This window comes from Acipenser ruthenus, chromosome 15 (assembly GCF_902713425.1).
Source record: "Acipenser ruthenus chromosome 15, fAciRut3.2 maternal haplotype, whole genome shotgun sequence".
Classification (NCBI taxonomy): Eukaryota; Metazoa; Chordata; class Actinopteri; order Acipenseriformes; family Acipenseridae; genus Acipenser; species Acipenser ruthenus.
The window spans coordinates 24,142,903-24,164,506 of NC_081203.1; the positions used below are offsets into that span (position 1 = coordinate 24,142,903).

Below are 21,604 nucleotides of genomic sequence, written 5' to 3' on the forward strand. Positions count from 1 at the left end.
AGCTGGAAATCCACTGTGCAGAATTATGCTTGGATGTCTAGGAGCTGCAGTCATGTGGAAGTGCAGTTACTAAAGCAGAAGAGTTACAAGCCATTACTGTACCCTTCCTTCCACTGATCAGTCCATCTGAAGCTAGATCTTGAAGTTAGCTCACTGGCGATGAAATAGCATGGGAGAATCTATGTCAAGATGACCAGAGATCACACTGTCACTACATGAAAGAAATATTCTGTCTTCGTAGTGGTCAGGGCTCTGGACTCTTGACTGGAGGGTTGTGGGTTCAATCCCAGGTGGGGGACCCTGCTGCTGTACCCTTGAGCAAGGTACTTTACCTAGATTGCTCCAGTAAAAACCCATCTGTATAAATGGGTAATTGTATGTAAAAATGTATGTAAAATAATGTGTACATTTTTTTTTTTGTAATTGTATGTAAAAATAATGTGATATCTTGTAACAATTGTAAGTCGCCCTGGATAAGGGTCGGCTAAGAAATAATAATAATAATAATAATAATAATAATAATAATAATAACAACAAATTTGTACTCGGTCAAAATCAAATCAAGAGAAAAAGCTTTTTCACAGCTGTAACCTGGAAGTATTCAACAAGAAATCGCGTTGTTTACCTTCCATGACATGTTCTAGTTAAGGAATTACTAAGCAACCAATGGTGTCAAAGAAAAAACGTGCTTGAAGGAGTTCAGCCGACAGCTAAACAGATTCTTGCTACCAGTCAGCACTGTCTGACCTTTTCTCTGCCGGTTTAAACAGACTGGCCTTTTTCTTTTTTGTAAGTTCACGTGAATTCGGACAAACAAAGACTGAAGAATGACCTGCAGCAAAGGGACTGGTTCAGAACCACAACGGAGTTATTAGATAGATCTGTTGCTGTGTTGTTTCAGTTAGCATTGTAAAACTACAAAACACAAGGTTGACTTAAAACAATTTAGACATTTTAAACTAATAACTAATCCTTAAAAGAGTGCTTCCCAAAGATTGTAAGATTTTTTTTCTTTGACCTCTTATTAGTCCCCCTTCACTTCTGGTCTGTTCTTTGCTTGTGTTTTACCGGTATATTACAATTTGGAATATTCAGAAACACCAAAGACAACACAATATGAAACGTTGCTGCTGCTGCTTTAGTTGTAGTTCAGATAAAACCTGTTATTTAAATGTGCAGTGTATATTACAAACAAAGCAATGCAATTTTGTCCCAAATGAAACTCTGAAAATGAAAGCATCTATTCTTTAACGACAGTTAAGACAGGTTGTGGCTACAAACAGAAATGACTCAGAAATCAGCACCCCAAGCCCTGTGATGCAAGCATGCAACAAAGTCAGTTTAAAAACACCGGCAACGTTTAGCAGTACTTTGGAACCCGACAGTTAAATCATTAACATGACTCTACCAATAGTGTTTAAGAGGCAATTTGCATCAGTAAAATGTTATGATTACGAATACAACATGGGATTATAAACACTGCATTCATATGGTACCTCCAACAAAGCTAGTCAGACATGCAGAGCCCAGACTTGCCTAACCCAGACATCTTAAACCACAAACAATACAGCTCACTGTGGGTCAAATCTACCTTTACAACACAGTAACCAGACACCTGGGGGAATCTGGAAATTCAAACATGGATTTAATGGGAAGGGCGGGGGGTTAAAGGAGAACAACCTGAAGATATGATTACAAATACAAGAGCTTAGAGGACAAATATAATAATTTAACTTTCATTTCAGGTTTATGGTTCACAGATAAAAGAAACTCATACAGTGATGATGAACACATGGACTTTGTTTTCATGTATGCAAATCACGGGCAAAGCGATTATAGTGCAGGAGAAGCCTTCCATGACAAAGTAGCTGAACAGACCAAGGCCAAGTCAATAATCATTCATTGATAAAGTGCTAAAATGTAGTGTGGGCAAGTCTGCTTTAATATGTAGTCTGGCGGACTAGAAGTTATGAGATTCAAACTATATAGACACACATACACGGTACACCCTCGCTATAACATCCTTCATTATCACGAACCTTCGGCTAGAACGAACCTGGCCCCTGGACCCCAAATAAAAAAACAAAAAAGATCACATAAACACACACTGTCAACATCCCCATCTAAAGGCACGGAATGCCACCTCCGCAGTGATGTCTGGTCTTATGCCTCCAAAACGAAAATAATTTTATGTTGCAACAATGCTGGAAACTATATTGATCAGCTTCAATTTGGGATTTGTGCTTTCTGTACTGCATTTTAATTATTTAGCACATAGGATAATGCAAAGGCAGAATACTGCATACATGAGACAAACAGTTACATGTTATTCTACTTTTATTCACAATCTCATCTCATTAACTTACTCCAACAGTTTATCATTCATTTTGATTGTCCTTTCGCTATAACAAACCCCTCGATATAACGAACAAAAGGCTTGGACCCCAACAGGTTCGTTATAGCGAGGGTGTACTATATATATAACTAATATATATATATATATATATATATATATATATATATATATATATAGCATATTTTTGTTTTTGCATATTTTTTCTATCTGTATTGTGTTAAAATATTGTCAGCAAGGAGAAGCAGAGATTTTGGTGAAGTAAGACTTGCAATCAGGCTGCACTGGAGGCCTACAATACATGCAGGGTTTCACTTTAAACAACCTGCTAGTTAGTTATCAGCACAAAATGATTTCCTCTTGATTTCCTGTCAGAAAAAAACCCCCAACTGTCACTCAGAATAGGACAAAGATTTTCAGACAACAGGAAACTACGGTGAGGGTTAGAAATGATGTGACCACCTGATAGTAGTTCTTGATGTGCCGGACAAGAATAGTAAGGTTCTGTATCCGAAGGTTGACATCATTGTTGACGTTTCTGTTAACTCGTTGGTTCGTAGGACTGGGGTCTCTGGAGGAGCAAGATAAGAGAGAAATACCTTAGATTATAAGCAATAAATGATAGACATTTGACCTCGAGTAGATTGTACACACAGCTTAGGTACCTACCTACCACCACCACTTGTCCACCCGGAAATATAAGAGATGCTTAAATCACTATTTGTCATACTTACTAACAATCACAACAAAAACATATCAGTATTGCACAGGCTTCAGCACATAATGCTTATGACTTTATGAACACTCATGAGCTTCAGTTCACAGCGCCATGTAATATGCTTCCCCACCTCAACTGCTGCTTCAAGCCATTTGGAAGATAAAAGGGCAATGTATAAAATGTACTGTACAGAATCCTACATAGAGAGAGTGCAGTGTTTTTGACACTGGTATACAGTAGACAGAGATCTCAAGGTTCACTGTTTGACTTTAAAAACATGCTCAGGCTAAAGCAAGGATACGTTAGGACATGCTCAACTTACATTTGGTACAAGCATTTATCAAGACGACACTTTGTACACAGAGCACTTTGTACAGTGTTCTATTAGGTAATCCCACAGGTCTGGCAATAGAACAGTTTACTGGATAGAGTTACATTACTAATGGCCAGTGTGAAAACAAAGCAATACATCATCAATAACACCTGTGTAAGGCTTGTTATACAGGCGCGAGTTTTAGAGGCAACCAGGACAAACATTACCAAGTAACACTGGATACCTCACACTCACTATTATCTGAATACTGATGAAAGCATATTGCTGGATGAGTGTTGCATTTCCTTCAGTTACATTAGACATAGCTCAAGGAACAATACACTGAACAAACTACATAGTAACCCCAGAACGTGCAGATTACCTGCCCAGGTCCATTAAATACTACTAATAATGTAGAGACATTCCCTCGATTCATTTGGATTAAATGCCACCGTTCTTGTTTTGTGATGATTGTGAGGTTCATGTTGTTTTCCCATTCATACATATCGTACCAAAATATAAAAAAATTCATTAAAAATGCAAGATTATTGTTACGTTCCTGTCAATGGAAAATGGTGAATGTTTAATGTGTGCGAGCAAAAATGAATATGGCAGTTGTGCCCTAACTAATCTGCAGCTTTAATTTCAATAGTTTGACTCAAACAATAAAAAGACATCACAAGTCCAGCGTTCCACCACCTCCCAACACATCACCATGTTGTATTCTTTTACAGTCGTTGTCAAACAAACGATAATAAACAAGCTCACACATTACACAATTATTTCTTTCAACAGAAACGCATACCACTCCATAAAAATGCTTTGGGAAGGAAAGTTCCAGTTGTAAAGTTTACAATATATTGCATAGCCAACTATTGGTGCATTAACCTAAAGATATAACAAATAATCTGCCCACGAGGTTATATCTACCACTCAGACCTGTTTATACTACTCAAGGCACCTTCTGAAAGTTGTTTAGCCAGGTGGCCATTAGAACACATGCATGCGATTTAAGAGGCAACATATGCACATAGTGGTTTATCATTGTAGAAGCCTTTGATACACATTTGCTTGTTAAGCAACCAGTTTTAGTAGCCAACAAACCTATGATTAATTTTGCATCTTGTACAATCTGGCCTTACTTATACAGATACAACTATTTGTATGAAATCCATCTTCCTAAATTCTATAATAAAACTCAATGCCAGCTTCAGCAGCAGAACATTGGGACAGCATAGGCAATGAAAACCGCTGCAGTACTTCAGACAAAATCAGCTTCCCATACGAACCCCTTCAAATGAACAGTAGGAATTGTGCAATGACTGCATTTGAATCTAAAGCCCCCTTTAACTAACTAATTATCATGCGCTTTAGTCAGTGTTCAGCCTTTCAACCCCAGTCTACGCAATCACTACATCCCATCTTCACATGAAAGACAGGTCCCTGACAGCCCTGGCCTCATTTCCATTATAAAGTCCAGTCATCCTATGCAAATATGGGTATGGTTAATCCTTATTGGACTAACTGTATGCTGCAATTAACCTAGTCAAGTCAAAGTTCTTTGAGAGCAGCAACATCCTCATAATATATACTTGACCATATCTCTTCTCAGGTAAAGACTTAAAATATTTGTCATTACTGGTGAACGGATGCAAGTAGTTCAATGGGAACAGAAGGAGGGTATTCAAACCCTGACATCCAGCAACCAGAAGCTGAATAGAAGGTTGAATTGGTAGAAATCCAAACTCACTTGCCATGTTTCTGCATGGACTCATGGATACTCGCTTTAGACTTTGCACTAAGGTTACTGAGATACATTATATATCTGTATCAATTAAGGTTAACTATAGTTGCATTACTCAATACAGAAGAGGAGAAATAGCACAGAATAGCTCCCTATTGTATGCTACAATATAAACAGCCTGTAACACAATTTGTTAATTCCCAAACACGTTACCATTTTATATAAATATTAAAACAATATTTAAATAAGCACACAAAATTCAAGATATGTTTTGATGTTGTGCACGGTTGACAGATATTTATCATCATTCTGTATTCAGTTTCTGATAGCCGACAAGATAATTGGAACTCGTTCACCTAATTTACATTTGTTTTGTAGCAACTGCATGCAAATTCTCAACATTTGGCTAGAGCCCCACCGATACTGAAAGGACCCTATTTTAAAAAAATATCAGTGAAGAAAATAACTTTTCCTGCCAAGTTTGTCGTCTTGCTTTTCAACATAGTCTACTCTTTTGGAGAATTAGGCATTGCTCAGACCAGGCCTCAACACCTTAGAGCACGAAATGTCTCTGGAGAAAAACCACTGGATTGGTACCATTAAAGGTGAAACAACATCCATAGTAAAATTTCATTTTTGACCATCGCAAATCCTTTTGCACTCCAATGAATATAAGCTGTGACCAGTAAAGATACAAGAACGTATACGAATGCACCAGATTTGTTCAGGTTGAACTGACATACAGTTCATTATTAAAGAGACAGGACAGTTGTATCTATTTAAACAGTTACTAGGCTGTCTTCCGGTTTACTGACCTGTCTGTGGTCCTGCTCTCACAAACTCAGCTTACCTGCACCGTGCACATTAGCTCAGCTGAGGTGAGATTACGGTCAAAGAGAAATACAGCTTCCAGAACATACATCTCATACAGGCAGCCCAGTCTTAAGTCAGCCTGATAATGAAATAATACTGTCTGCTTACAAGTCTTAATAAGCTTGCTTATAAAAATCTTTGTAGAAAAAAAAACTGGAGCTGGATCATTTTTCTTACTTACAGAAAACAGTGATAAATTTCACCTGCTCTTCATTGCTAAATGTAAATGACCATGGCAGCCATAAACATCCAGGCTCTTATTGAAATGTAATGAATTAATGTTTCACAGTATACTAAAATTGTCATGCATGTAAAAATAGATTTAAAAAGCAGATATGTGCTCTCGAGTGTGCAGCGGTTCCTTTAGAATGGCTTCATTCACAATAGACATAGACTGGGTCAGGGTAACAACAGTGGTGGGACCAACATGTATTTGCATGCATGTTTTTTGTGAAGGTTAAATTATTTGTGAAAATGAGTACCAGCATTTGAATATTCTTCTCTTCCACAATAATCAAAGGAGAGAAGGGTTCTTTATCCTTGATTACAGAAGCACTGCGTTTTATATACGCCAACTTACAGGGAATTAAAGGCTACTTCTGCTGGACAGGTACATGTCAATTTAATTATTTTCCACACAATCTTAATATTGCCTACTTCTAGGCTAAGTGTTTTAGTGTGAGTCACCTCAACCAATCCAGAAAGTGATGTGCTGTCAAAACTAAAAACATCCCACGCACAGCAAAGCCAGCGGCATCGCCAGGGAGTTAAGAGGAATACTAAAAAAGTTATTTTTAAATTGGATATGAACTAGATAAATTCAGGGAACATGAAGCGAGCCATGCATGGACTCATTCCTCAGGCCTGTGAGAGTTTAAATCCATTCGATTAAATCACGGTTTCATTTGCGATATATAGATAGATAGATAGAGATATATATATATTAGATAGATAGAGATTATATATATATATATATATATATATATATATATATATATATATATATATATATATATATATATATATAATAAAAATAAGTCACCTGAGGTATATCCACACAAGATGTAGTCTATATAGCCAGTGTAGAGCTAATGACAGGGCACTGAGGGACAATATAACAGGGCATTTTTTTTTTTTTTTTTTTTTACCAAAAAATTGGCAATCTGCAATTATTTCTCATTTTCTCCCCAATTTGGAAAGCCCAATTACCGCTGTCACCCCTGCACTGACTCAGGAGAGATGAAGAGAGACACACACGTCCTCCAAAATGTGTGTCGTTAGCTTTCTAAATTTGACAAGATGGCATGAGAGTGGTAGAACTGTATTCTCTTAATAGGATCATACTGGTATTGAAAACAAATGACCATTTCTCCCAACATTCCAATCATACTAGAAGAATTCTGGGCAAAGCGCAAAGAATGAACTCAAACTAAAACATACAGAACACACACACACACACACACACACACACACACACACACACACATTCACCTTACACATTCACACTCAAACAGTTTGTTTAGAATCTAGATGAAAGTTATATCAACAAATATTATTTAAAGGTGTTTACATAGCATACACTTGGGAATGCACGCCTGTCTCAAAAGGGGCCTGGTTAGCTTGGGAATGGGAATAATGTTTAATTTATAAATTCACTGACATGCATCTTTCCGTAGTGGCTCAATGTTGGTGGTAGGGAAAAGGTTGAGCGTGTGCAAGAGCATGAATGATTTAGGGGTGGGATCTGCCAGGCAATATCTTAATGACAGCACCCAGAGTTTGTACAGGTAACCCCCCGCATAGCCTTATATATATATATATATATATATATATCACATCCTTATATACATAAACACACACACACACACACATACATTTACCACGCAGAGAGCCACATGTGGCGGTGTTTGTAAAAAACTAATAATACCTGAAATATGTGGAACACACTTAGGCAAATGACTGTCGCGCAGACAAGGACGTCCATATTTGGAATATATAAAAGCTTTATCTCCCTGTTACAAGTCAGTTTCAAATCACATCACAGAAGTAGTGGAGAAAAGAATGTGAAGCAGATTTCTACTTCCAGCTTCTACAAAGGAGTTTGACGTGCTTATCATTAAGGAATGGTAAAATATCCCCCAAAATCAAATCAGTGTAGTCCTCCCTCACCCAGCACCTCAGAATTATGGCAGTTTGTTTTTTGTCAAAATCCTGTGCTTAATAGACCAAGGAAGGTCAAGTTAATACCTAGGCATACAGAAAAAACAGGACGTGGGTTATAATGTGCAATATTTTCCATTGAAAAAGAAAAAAGAGGGAAATGTAAAAATGAATCTATAGTACTACAATGCTATTATTAAGCTCAGTTGTGTTTTCCATATTAATACAAAAAACAAGGGAGCATCGAAGCAAACACCTGCAGCACAGAATTAGTCATAGCTCTAGGAAACCGGAAATTATTCAGAGAATCAATAGTATCAGACCCAGACTTCCTCTCCCTTTATCGACAGCCAAACTGTCATATCCTTTAATGCACAGCTTACTGGTTTTAATTACAGTAGCAGTAAACCTAGTGAACAAGGTACACAGCCTGTTAACACTATACTATATAGTATCTATTTTAACTCCTCTGGGAAGCTGCTGGAGCCCCCGTACAAGGACTAGGTTCTTGCTTAAATCTTTTGAAGCTTTTTGGACATGCATGCTAATTTCTAAAGAAGAAATTCATATATCCTGTTCAATTGTGGGTGACAATAAATGCATAACATTTCCAAAGGCTTTTATCAAAACAATTTTGAATTGTCACACTATAACAAACACCCACCATAAGGAAGCCTGAACTGTTTCATAATAGAAAGGTTTTTGTAAGAAACATTCGGGTGTAACAAGGTGAAAAAAAACCCTCCCACTCCTTTTACAGTACATCTGTTGAGAACTTTACATAAGACTGGTGCTTTGCCAACAAAAGCACAAACATTTCTCTAAAAGCTTTGTGGGGTGCTGAAAGTATAGACAAAGTTATTTTTCAGACACAAAGGGTTTTAAATAATTACAAAAGCTGCATTTTGTGAGTGGTCATAGAAAACATTAAATTAAAACATTAAACTCCCCTCCCCTCCAAGCAGTGGCACAAACGTTTTGTTTTTTTGAAGGCCAGACAGTCACGCATCTTAGATTTAGGCTAGCGCAGTGAACAACAAGTCAAGGGTGACAGTAGCATTCATCCACACCAATATCTTACATGTAATTCAAATAGATATCCATCCACACCAATATCTTACATATAATTCAAATAGATATTCATCCACACTAATATCTTACATGTAATTCAAATAGATATTCATCCACACCAATATCTTACAGGCAATTTAAATAGATATTAGCAAACCTCTGCAAATTTGGCAGACATCACATTTCCTCATGGAGGCAGCCCCAAAAGTAAGGATCATTAAACACAAAAGGCAAACTACAACTCTTAACACAGGCTAAACACACACATCATGCTGGGATGCTAGTAGAGGGTGTACGTCTGGTTAATAAAACCTGTCAAATTGGACTACTATAGACTGCTGAAGATATTTAAGCCAATCAGAATGCCAGTTTTGCCGGCTGTATGCCACGACACATCTTAAATAAACATACTGTACCATGCCTTATCAATATCGATACGGTTGACGTCGCCAGCTTGAAACAAATCATACTCAAGGTTCCTTTGCAGAGTTGCCTTCACCCGCAAATTCAATTCAAATCGGTGACATCAATCAGTTACACAACTCAGTCACTTAACAGAACACGAATAACAGAACAGAGCGGACAAACAAAGGCTTGTTATTATCAGAAAACACTTTGAGATGGATTTTGTGACTTGCATATTAAAAGTAAAGCCATATGTGATACAGTTATATTAGAACAAGCATTTCTGTATGGGTTATATGGACACTCGTATCCAGCCTTAGTCAATTCACAGATACTCAATTTCTCTCCCTCGTACAAAGACAGCAGGTCTCAATGTGGTTCAACCACCCAAGTGGACGGAAATTCATAATCGTTTCAGAGCAATAAAAGATACCATTATAGCAAACACACAGTCTCTTTAATTTCATAAATCGTCTGGTGTATCTGTGAAAAGGGTCTTGCAGTTAAGTAAAGATTTTCTCACACTGGAAATCTCAGGAAGTGAAGATGTGGTTATATGAAAGTGTAACCTTGCTAATACTGCATATATGTAGACTATTCTCTCATTACGGGTGACTTACTTTGGCACCAGAATCCTAACGTTTTTCTTTGAGAGACGGCTTTAAGTTGAAAACAGATTTAAGTCCATTTAACATAACCAAATGATATCATAGAATAGTAAATTGATGAATATTTGCTGTCCTCAAGCTCATTTATTTTATTACCCTGATGCAATGAATGCTAGTGTACCACACATCTCGTAATTACAAAGGATACTGTTACAAACATTAATAGGTACTGGTAGAAATATGGGCATTTACACTGTTTAGACATGTCTATGGAAATCTTAACACAGTCATCATATACAGATCAATTTAACCATACCTAACTGTACTTACATTTTCAGCATTATTTTGTTTAAGAAGACTCCATCCACCAGATCCAGGTACATGGACAGCTTGTCCTCATCCCCTGTTCCTAGTGGTCCAAATGTTTTGACCTGTAATGGAGAGAAATACAGAAACAAGATTGGTATCTTTCTCAGTGAAGACCTCACATAGCAAATACAAAATCTCAAGAACACCACTGAAAGGATATCGACCACAATAATGTATTTCTTCATTTTAACCCAGCGGTAACAAACAAAATATTGCAAGTAAGGTCACTATTTCAAGTGTGACTTTGTTATAAACTACAGTGTTTATACATTACTTTTTTATTGTAATAAAAACAAGAAAATAAATAAAAATAAAAGGAGTACTTTCATGGAGTGGAGGGGCTGGTTTAAAATCCCGGGTTGGGGCGGTTAAAACAAGCACACTAATCAGTTGTTTATATTAAATTATTTATTTTTAATAAAACCACCACAACATGCATTTGCCAGTTCTAACATTGATTCACATTTGAACTGGACACTTGCAAGTGAGCCTTTGGTCTCGAGAGATTTCTCTGGGGAAACCGGTTTGAAATATGAAATCAGATTAAGTGACACATGTTTAATGGTTCATTGTAACACATTATAGGGTCTTCACATCTGCATTGATGCTGGTGCAAAGGCAGATTTCATTTTTCAGAGAGGAATAAAAATAAATAATCCATTAGCCATCTCCACCCCCCATTTTTTCTTTCTTTCTTCCTCATCTAGCCTCTTCAAGCAGGCCAGCTTTATAGTTCACGTGTCATCTGTGGTCTCCTAGTGCAATCCCAGACAACTGCCAAAGCAGAAAGAGGTTGAATATCTTGCCCCAAGGTCACCAGACAGTCTGCGGATGAAATAGGATTCAAACACAGAGTCTGCCTTGGTCACAATCGTTTTTCTTAGTTACAACTTGTGGTAGCTGTACCGAGATGGAGCTTGCTTAGTTGGTAGAGTTCATAAAATTTGTGGGTCAGAAGTTCACGGATCATGTATGTATTCTTTATAACGGTGTACAACATTAGGGAACAACCACTGTGAAGTCAAGAAAAACTTTCTCCATTACAGTATGCATTTTGTCTTTCACTTTCATTTACAGATGTCTTAACAAGAGATTATGGAGGCATCATACTGCTTTATTTCCTAGAACATCCTTTTTATTATTATTATTTCCAGAGCATCCCTTGTGTGCATTTCCTTTTCGAAGTGTAGAAACGTTGTCCCTGTTGACATTGGTAATTCAGACAGACTATTGCAGCTTTAATATCTCACAAATCTAAGTTGTCATTTTAGCTACTGTAAGTTCAGCAATAACCTTGCTATTAAAATAAAATTATTCTCCTCTTATTCTATTAGTAGCGAATCCTGCGAAACGGTGATATGAACATCTAGATTTGTATTAGCCTGGTACATTTTGATCCTTTTTTCATGGACGTAACTGCAGCAGTATCTTGTGTTATCGGACATACGACTGCTTGTAGTTCTGACGTCATGTTTTGTTGCTGCTCTTGGTTAATTCCACTTGACCAGAACATGAGGTTATTGTTATATCTAGGATACAACAGTTTACCATTAAACATAATGCCCGATACAACCATAGGGGTATCCAGGATTGCTATAAAGAATCAGTTTTCAGTCATTTTTGATTGGTACTGCGAGCGTTTCGAAGAGACATTAAAAAAAACCTTTATTAATCCGATTAAAAAAAAAACAAAGAAAAAAAAAAAAAAAAACTTACCTTTCCTAAATGTAAAATTAACAAACTCAACAAGCATTCTGTTTGCTTTTTTACATTCGTTACTAGTAAGTAGATGTAATGTTTGTCAAGAACTGCTTGTAGGATAAAAAAGGACCTTCTTTAAAATACAAGTCAAGAGTGAATCATGATCTGGAGGGTTATATACATGACATTTGCATATATCTTGATTTTATCAGTCATACACTGGAATGCCCCTGTTTAATACTGAAAGTATAGCCTCATCTATTTGTATATGTGCATGCTAGGCACAGCAGGAAGGCCTAATATAATTAACCATCAGATGAAATGTCTAATGTGACCAGGCAGGGACTTTTACTAGAATTATGTACAGTAAGTGAAAGCCAGCGATTAGCCATGCTTTTAATGTAGTATGTACTTAATGACAATTACAGATCATATATCAGAGATTCATTAATCAAGGACTATAAATTGTGAGACTGATTCATGAAACAAATGCTCTTATTTCATCCAAGTAAATGTATCTTCATGACGGTAACCCCTAAACCTAAACCCTCACATACAGACACAAAACAAAATGAAGACTTCCTGCTTACAAGCTTTGACAGCATCAGCTGTAATGCCATGCAGAAACAATAGGGTGGAGCTTTGACAGAACACTGCACCAAAAAGGATGCAAGTAATTAACACTGAGAATCTCCCAAAGCACACAGTACCAGTACCTATCCATCCTCTTGTTCCCTCACTTTAAGCACCAATTCATAAAGCTAAAAAACACTGTTCTCTTGAGTAAGTATGTAATCCACCATAAAGTTATACCTACAAAACAGTTACATTAAAGTCTATGTAAGTTTTAATCTTCAAAAATAACTAGCTGAATAGGATCAGGCGGCATACATATGTAAATCTTTAGTTAAAAACTAGCCACCTGCATCCTGTCAGTATTATATACATGAGGGCATGACATTTTTGAATCCCTTTACGTTGATTTAATCTTGCATCACTATGACTGCTTGCATTGTTGTGCCATTTCACAGTATTCACCGACTGGTTTAAAAAATGTATACGTTATGTTGGAATACACATCACAGACCAATTGAAAAGATTGGGCAGTCTTATTTGTTCCTCTGTACATTGAAATCAGCCAAGAGGGGCATCCTGCCAACCTTGTAGCTGCAATTCTCAGTGTATCTACAGGTCAAACTTGACCAGCACTCACCCATGGCCCTGGACACAAGGGTTCTCCAATATGACAGGTGGTCTTCTACAACAGGTTTAAATGAACGATGACTGTTCTGAAAGCAACTGGTCTTTTTTCATGACATGTTGTCACCTCTAACAGGTGGTATTTAAGACCACTGATAAACCCCCAGTTCCTCAAACACTCAATGGGTGACCAAACTTCACTCTATCAGCCAGAGCTGGTATACAGTACAGCAGCATGACATGGTGGACTTTGTACAGTATGCTGCCCAGGGACCAAGCAGCAGTAAGTTGTTGATCTACTCTGCAAATACTTGTTTGGAGGTGTGGTATTAAACATGCTCATGTCAAACACTGTCATGCCTCAAGTGCATATCCAATTCATGTCAGCCCTATTCTTCTAACTGCTTTTCTTAACAAAGAGTGCCCTATATTTAATGTTTACTATTGTTCACATCCCAGTCAGCCTCTGGCATTTTAACCCTTCAGGTCATTGGTGCATGGTGCTATTTTTGTCCTCCAAGGTGAAAAATAATTATTTCATTTCATTTTCAAATTGTGGGACAGGGGATTACATTTCCGCAATGACGTTTGAAATATAGAACACACATTGCTGTGTCATAATATCAAATGAAGATTCCTTTTTCTTTCTTTTGGGGACTTGAGATCCGAGCAACGCGCAAGGCCTCTTTTTTTTTAAACTTCTGTCTCAATTGTGACGCGTTCTACCCAGGCCAGCTTGGCAGTGAGTAGAATATACTTTCTATACTGGAGCCAGTAGCAAATGAACATTGCCAAAGGGGAACAACGGTTTATTCAGCACTCCAGCCCAGATTCGTGTTTTGTTATGATACTCCTGTAAACTGAGTAAGCTCACTATGTATCTAACCAGCCAAAATGAATGCTACCGAAAATGAGAAGGCGTGACATAATATCAACATAATATAAACAAATGTTTAATTACACAAAATGTGTGTGTGTAATATATTATATTATTTATGTTATATATATATATATCACACACACGCATTTATATAACACAAAAAGGGGAAGCAATAAACCTGTCTACTAAATAATACACGAGAATACAATCTGTAAGTGCATTTTGGTAACCAAATTATAAATGATGAATGGCCATGTGAGTTATTGTAGCAATCATAACAATTATACATATGCAATGGAAAAAATTTGAACACACACATCATAGACACATTTTAAAATTATATAATCTCCCCTAACAGGGCTATTGTGAGAAACCTAAGGCAATACATTTCAATGCGTGTACAGCTGTAAGTCATAAATCACAAATATGCGGAGTTTTCTGGGCTGTTACTACTGCTTACAGTGTTGCAAATCTACTTGGTGCATTAGATACAATGCGACAGTATGATGTTTGGACTTTTAAAGTTTATCAACAGATGCTTTACTAACAAAATGAAGCATGTAGGTAACCGATCAAGAGTTGCAACTGAAATAGGTCACCCACGGTATATTTTGTATTCTATGTTTTTGGTGCAATGTATGGTCTGATCACAGACGGTTAAAATTTAATGTATCGGGTTTTAACTGCAATAATAATAATAATAATAATAATAATAATAATAATAATAATAATAATAACAATAACAACAATCTTACCCATGTCACCAATGGACACTCCAAGAAGTTGCCCATTAATTCCGAAACCGTGACATCCATTTTTTAAAAAGATAACTCTTCCACTGAAGACGAAAGTCCAGGATCGATCACTGTATCACAAGAATAAAACTTGAAGCCATGTTGGAATAAATATGCTCTTTTAGAGCACAAATACTAACAGGCAAGTCAGAAACAACAGCTGAACCACTCGACCATCCTCCACATGCAGTCTGCGGATCCTGCTGATTTCCTCGAAAATGTTGGAGGTAATCCACAGAGAAATTTAAATAAGTGCAAACCCAAAAACAGACTTTCGGTTCTACTTTCTGCTGCAACTAAAAATAATTATTTAAGTAGCTGCAATGCACAATACCCAGGGAAACTAGACAACAGTGCAAGGTAATCGACTTTGCAAGAGTTAACAAAGACTCCCATTGCAATTAGTCGAGTCGTTTGATACAGAAAGTTTAAGAAGTAATTCCATTTGATTTTCTCTTCTGCGTCTTTTTTGAACAAGTTTTAAATTAAAAAAAAAAAAGTTTAACGCATAAGTTCTTAATAATAATATACCATTAGCATCCTAAAAATAATACTAAATTTATGCATACTATACAGCAAAGCGAGTGTAATTTTGTGCAAATTTAAAATAATCCTATGAATGATTTCAGAACAAAAACAGTTCCAAACAGCACGCTAGTCCCCCTCCACCTTGCTACTGCCTCGCGCTCCTTCTCGTTGCATTAACCTGTAACCGCATGAACAGTCCCAGCTACACTGGCCAACCAGAAACCAAAGACGGGTACAACTGTGGAAAAGAAGCCAATGGGTGACCTTCAAATACGGGACTTGTCTCTTAATGACTTGCGCAGAAGCCTCTGCATTGTTAGTGCTGCGAGTACTTGGAACAAAAGAGGAGGAGGGGGGGGGATTTTAAAACTTGTGTATGAGAGCGCCCACTACAGTACTATGCTGTAAGGATTATAGCAGGTGTATTCGAAGGAAAAAGATTCAATATAATATATACATTTACAGTGTGATGATATAGTAATGTTCTACAATATTAATATATAGTAACTGCGTCGCGCCCCTTCTCATTGCATTATATATATATATATATATATATATATATATATATATATATATATATATATATATATATATATATAATTTATTTATTTATTAGCAGAAGCCCTTATCCAGGGTGACTTACAATTGTTACAAGATATCAATTTTTTTTTTTTTTTTTTTTTTTTGCAGAGATTAATATCGATTTGCTATATAAATACTACACTACACAGCAATACTATACTATAGAAAGAATAAAATAGTATTAGATATTTAACGTAGATTGAAACTGTTACAGAAATACATTTTAAAATGACAGATAAAAAAGGGACAAAAGATAATGTTATGTGTAAAAAAAAAAAAAAACATGCCTATATAATTTACTCATAGCTGTATGACATAAACTCTGAAATGTGAGCCTCTGACATACAGGAGTGTGAACAGTTGTGGTTAATAATAACAGCACATTAAGTTGTAGTTGCTGAGTCATGCTTGCTGTCTTTTCTTGCTGTTTAAGCTACCATAGTGTAAACATGTTATAACAATATGTGGGCAGGCGAACCAGCAGCTCTGAAATAAGATGTTTAACTTCACAGAAGTGTCTAACATTAGGCTTCCTGCATTCTTTCTTTACTATACATCAAGTTACTAAAATAAAACAATTCAGCCCTTGTTGGAAAGCGATGCGGTACAAGTGTATTATGGTTATACGGTACAGTATAGGGCTGGCACAGGTCATTTCACAAGAGAAATTGACTGTACACGAAATGTATTGCTATAGATGTGTATGCTAGAAACAGAAATAAGTACATTTAGGAGAAGACAGATGTAAGTGTAAAACTTAGAAATCCTTGTTAAAATGTCTTAAATACAGTTACATCATATTGTGTATATTAATATTTTACATTGTTTGGCCTTTATATTATTATGTTCGGTCACATAACACATATAGAGACAGCTGGTCACTGCTTGCTGCATGAACTGTACTGTATGTTGACAGAACCTAAAAATGGAAAGCGATTCTTTATTGTCTTTGTTATGTGGTGCTATTAAATTAAACATAGAAGGACTGAACACACCCCAGTGTAACCATGTCCACTTCTAAAAACATTTGATACGCCCTCACTGGAAATCACATATAAACAGCACTGTATTCATAGATTGAATCAACCTCATAGGGTAACAGTTATTTGAAAATACTTCTGTTAGAGAAAATACTGACCTCTGTTGGTGAGATTTAAGGATTGCGAATATTAATATATATATATATATATATATATATATATATATATATATATATATATATATATATATATATATATATTGCACCTCTTAATAGCTTGTATAGCGTTGTTACTGACCTCACATCAGTGAGACCATTGGTCAACACATGAAGTGATTAGGTGGCAGGAATCTGAGGGAACATTTAATCTATAGCTTTACAAGCAAAGACCTAAAAGATATTCAACAGAAGAAAAAAGGGGACCAGGGATAATGTGGTTAATAATAAAAGGGATTTTAAAGAGTCACTTTGTATGATTAGGGAATATTATCTTAACTAATGTATTCTTCTTGATGTTTATATCCACATGGTATTATTTTCTCTTTCACAGTTCTTCTTAGCACTAACAATATTTTGTTGAAGATCTTTTGGTTTTTTTCTTGTATTTGATTCAATTTGGAAAGTGAGGATATTTCACAGACAACGCTATAGGTGAAAAGTTTTCTTGGCATCTAATCACTTCATGTGTTGTAATTCAAACTCACTCTAATGGTCTAGCAGCTGTATATCCATCTATCTGATCTGTTGTATTTGGAATATTGTCATATTGTGATGAAAATATTCTCAGCAAAATAAAAGGTGGACAGGATAATATTAACCTAATATTGAGGTAAGAACATGGATTTCATGGAGTGTCCTGAGAGCATTTTTCACTCACAAGTCGGGTTTACATACAGCACAGACAGACCAAAAGTAAATTAAATCACGGGCTGTTCCCACAATGACCATGGGCATGTGAAATAAAATAGCTCAACAATTGGGATTTTGTTGGAAAAGAAATTGCGACAATAGGTAGTGCACCGAATGCAGAAATTGCAAGTCAGTTGAGTTACTGTTGTAACAGTGACACAGTGTTCTCCAATATTCTTAAAATGAATCGAGTAAATGTGCAGTATAGGTTGTTAAAACAAGCCCTTCAGTGACATTCATCCCTCTCCACTACTGGAAATACAAAATCACAACTCGCAGTAAGTTTGACATACAGACAGATACCTCTATACACGCATATTATGACTGTCTTTGGCATCTTTCATTACAACTGGGTAAGCGGTTCTTTAGATAGAAGTAAAAATGAAAGTGCAACATAGAGTAAGGCTTTTTGACTGACATCCTACATGTAACCACTTACTGTGATAAACTCAACAGCTTGTGTTAAATAAAGCTCTTAGCAAGTTTGATCACAATTGGACAATTGATTCTCTAGATATACACAAAACTCTAAGGTGTTTGGGGGCTGCTCAAGTGGTGTACTTTAACTTCTGAAAGTGAATTGAAAAGTTCATCTGAAATTTTGCACAGTGAGAATCCTACTGGATCAAAACAAAGGGTGGAAATTACACTTTCAAATCTTTGGGTCTACAGCTTTAAATTGTTTTTCAGAAGACACCAGTTATGTGACCACTTCTGTTTTCATCCATGTCATACATCTACAACAAGCTGCTAAAAATCCATTTAAAAAAACAAAAGCCAGCTTGCAGATGATTGTGAGACAGACTGTTCACCAAAAAACCCTGCTAGATAGTCGATATATAATAGGAATGAGTTCATTAACATTATAGACGCTGCCATTGATCGGACAGGAGGGCTGATTCAGCTCTCCTGTGCTCTTGGTTTCCATCACCTCAGCCTGCACTGACACTGCCTCACAGAAAGGTAGGTCCCATGTGCAGGCCAGAGGCAAAAACACCAATAAGATATGTTAAATGTTCATTGCTTTTTTAATATACAGGATGATTGTTGTATCCAAGTGTGCTTGAGAAGAAGATGTTAAAATAAATGATAAAATAAAGGGCTTGGAACAGCAGGAATGAATATTCTTCATGGGTACAAGTATTTGTACCATCAATGCAGGTTTCCTCATTTCAGTTGTAATATTGCATTTCCTATTCAGAGCACACATTCATTATGGAACCTATTTAAAATCTACCACTACGGCTAGATAGAGAACTGCTGTACTTGCCTTAAAAAAAGTTTACTGTGGTACACCATGGTAAAAATATAACGTAGCATGGTAAATCACAAGATAACATGCAGAGCACTAGCTGTGGAAAAACATGTACATTTATGTGAAAATGTGTATATAGTTACCAGTTTATCTGTAATATTACTTAACCAATAATAATACATGTCTATGGTATTAGATGATATGATACTGCTCTTCCTTTACTGTTAAAATCATCCTGTCTGTCTTTTACCAAATTTCTTCATTAACATCTTTTAGTATGTGTTTAATGTAAGAGCAAGGCAACAGTTAACCAATCTGCTTGTTCGACTGCCCCAGAAATCCTGTGCGTTCCTCCCTTTCTGTCCGCTGAACTGTTGGCCCATGTCTCTCGGCTGTTCAGCCTCATCAGTCTGTCAGTGTCTTTAGGTCAAGCAAACAACAGGTCAAAAAGTTGTTAATGATTTCCTGTTAGCGCAGCCTTGTTTTTATTGGGTGTGTGAACAGCAGTATGCCTCAGATTCCATAGCCGCTGGAATCAACATCTGGAATGGGTTCAAGAAACAGTAGCCTACTTATGGTTTATGGTGGCAGACCGACAGCCAGATGAAGTGATTCAATTAGAACACTGGAAAAATTGCACAAGTGGACATACAGAGGAATTGATACACATTGAAAAAATAAGATCGTTGCAAGAGAAGCTTATTTCTGCAAATGGTGATTCCATTAAGTCATAATTATTGTTTACAATGTATCTTCATGTTGCTATACTATATTAATTTAATGATTTACAGATATAAAATTTGAAGGTTTGTTTAAGAATCCATTATATATGAACCTATGTAGTTATTTATTTATATTCTAATGTAATCATTCACATAAGAGTTGCACATTTTGCACTACACAGCTTTTATCCCCATTTCGTTCACTTCTACAACTTTTGCCAGAGCATTTGCAAAATGAAGTATCAGTTTATTTATTTTTTATTCAAAATGAAAAGGAAACATGCCAAAACATTTGAGAACTAATTAAATAAAATAAAGATAAAAAGGTGCAGTTGGGAAGGAAAAGTCAGTTATTTGGTGTTTGAAAGCATTACTGTTCAGTGCTTTTAATCAACAGCATTGTTCACCACCCTTCGGCAGTCTCCTAGCAACCAACATAAGTACCATGAAAACCACACCATTCAAGTATCCACTAGAGAGCTAGTTCAGATCACAATGAAAGGAACTAGCAAAATAAATAAATACAATAAAATAATAAAAAAAATACAGCCTAACTGTTTACAGCAGGGTTATGTGGATGAACTGAGGTAAAGGTCTTCCACTTGTCTTTCTGTGAGCAGTTATTGGAGCAGAATGGTGTAAATATCATACAAGACAAAGTAGCGACAGAGTAAATGTTAAATGTAAACTGCAAACAAAAGGACCAGTGTGAGACAGGAGCTGGGTCAAAAATAGCAGCACTAGCACACCTCCTTCTGTTTTTAGGCAAATCTTGCTCTTCTGAGCCCACTCACTGTTTTATATTGATAGGCTGAGGGGAAACTGGAGCTGTGTGATAGGACAAGTCTACGTACCAGTGGAGGTGAAAAAAAGGACAAGGCAACAAACCTCTTCCCAATCTTGTAATTGGAGAAGTAGTTGCCTCCACCAGTGGCAGGATACTCACTACTGTATATCCACTTAGTGGTTTTCATTATATCAAATGTAAGGAAATACAATAGGCAATAACTTAACCGAGGTACAACATACAAAAAAAAGATGTGTCCAGTTATTATATTTAACACCGTTTTCTGACCAGATCTGTACCTTTAATCTTTAGATTTCCACACTTTTAACCAAACATTTCTGCTGTAGTATTTATCAAGGAAGTAAACTCTCCCCTTTCCAGCCAGCACAGCATGAAGTTATAAAAACATGTTCAACATTGCACTGCTCTCACTAGCTAGTTGTGCAGTCAAAACATTAGTCTAATAGCAATATTTTGGATAACCAGCTCAATAATGTGGTACCTTGTTACACTGGACCCAATGGCATTAATCGTTTTTAATTAATATAATTGCTGTCTACTTGATAGTGATACTATCCAATATTTATTGTATGACTGGTTTAACCATATTACAGTAGCTCTTCCAAAAATAAATCTTACCTGGGGATGCTTCT

General features: G+C 36.4%; 1 protein-coding gene across 3 annotated transcripts in view; it reads right to left on the reverse strand.

The window, feature by feature from the left end:
- LOC117421940 (protein Daple-like) overlaps window positions 1–15,997 on the reverse strand; it is a 61,427-nt gene extending 45,430 nt beyond the window's left edge. For all 3 annotated transcript variants that reach the window (XM_058987524.1, XM_058987523.1, XM_058987522.1), the window contains exons 1-3: window positions 15,151–15,997; window positions 10,576–10,676; window positions 2,816–2,924 (exon numbers count right to left, since the gene is read on the reverse strand). In XM_058987524.1, the coding sequence (XP_058843507.1) occupies window positions 2,816–2,924; window positions 10,576–10,676; window positions 15,151–15,210 (270 nt within the window). In that variant the 5' untranslated portion in view covers window positions 15,211–15,997. The remainder of the gene's footprint in view (window positions 1–2,815; window positions 2,925–10,575; window positions 10,677–15,150) is intronic.
- Between the last annotated feature and the right edge of the window lie 5,607 nt (window positions 15,998–21,604).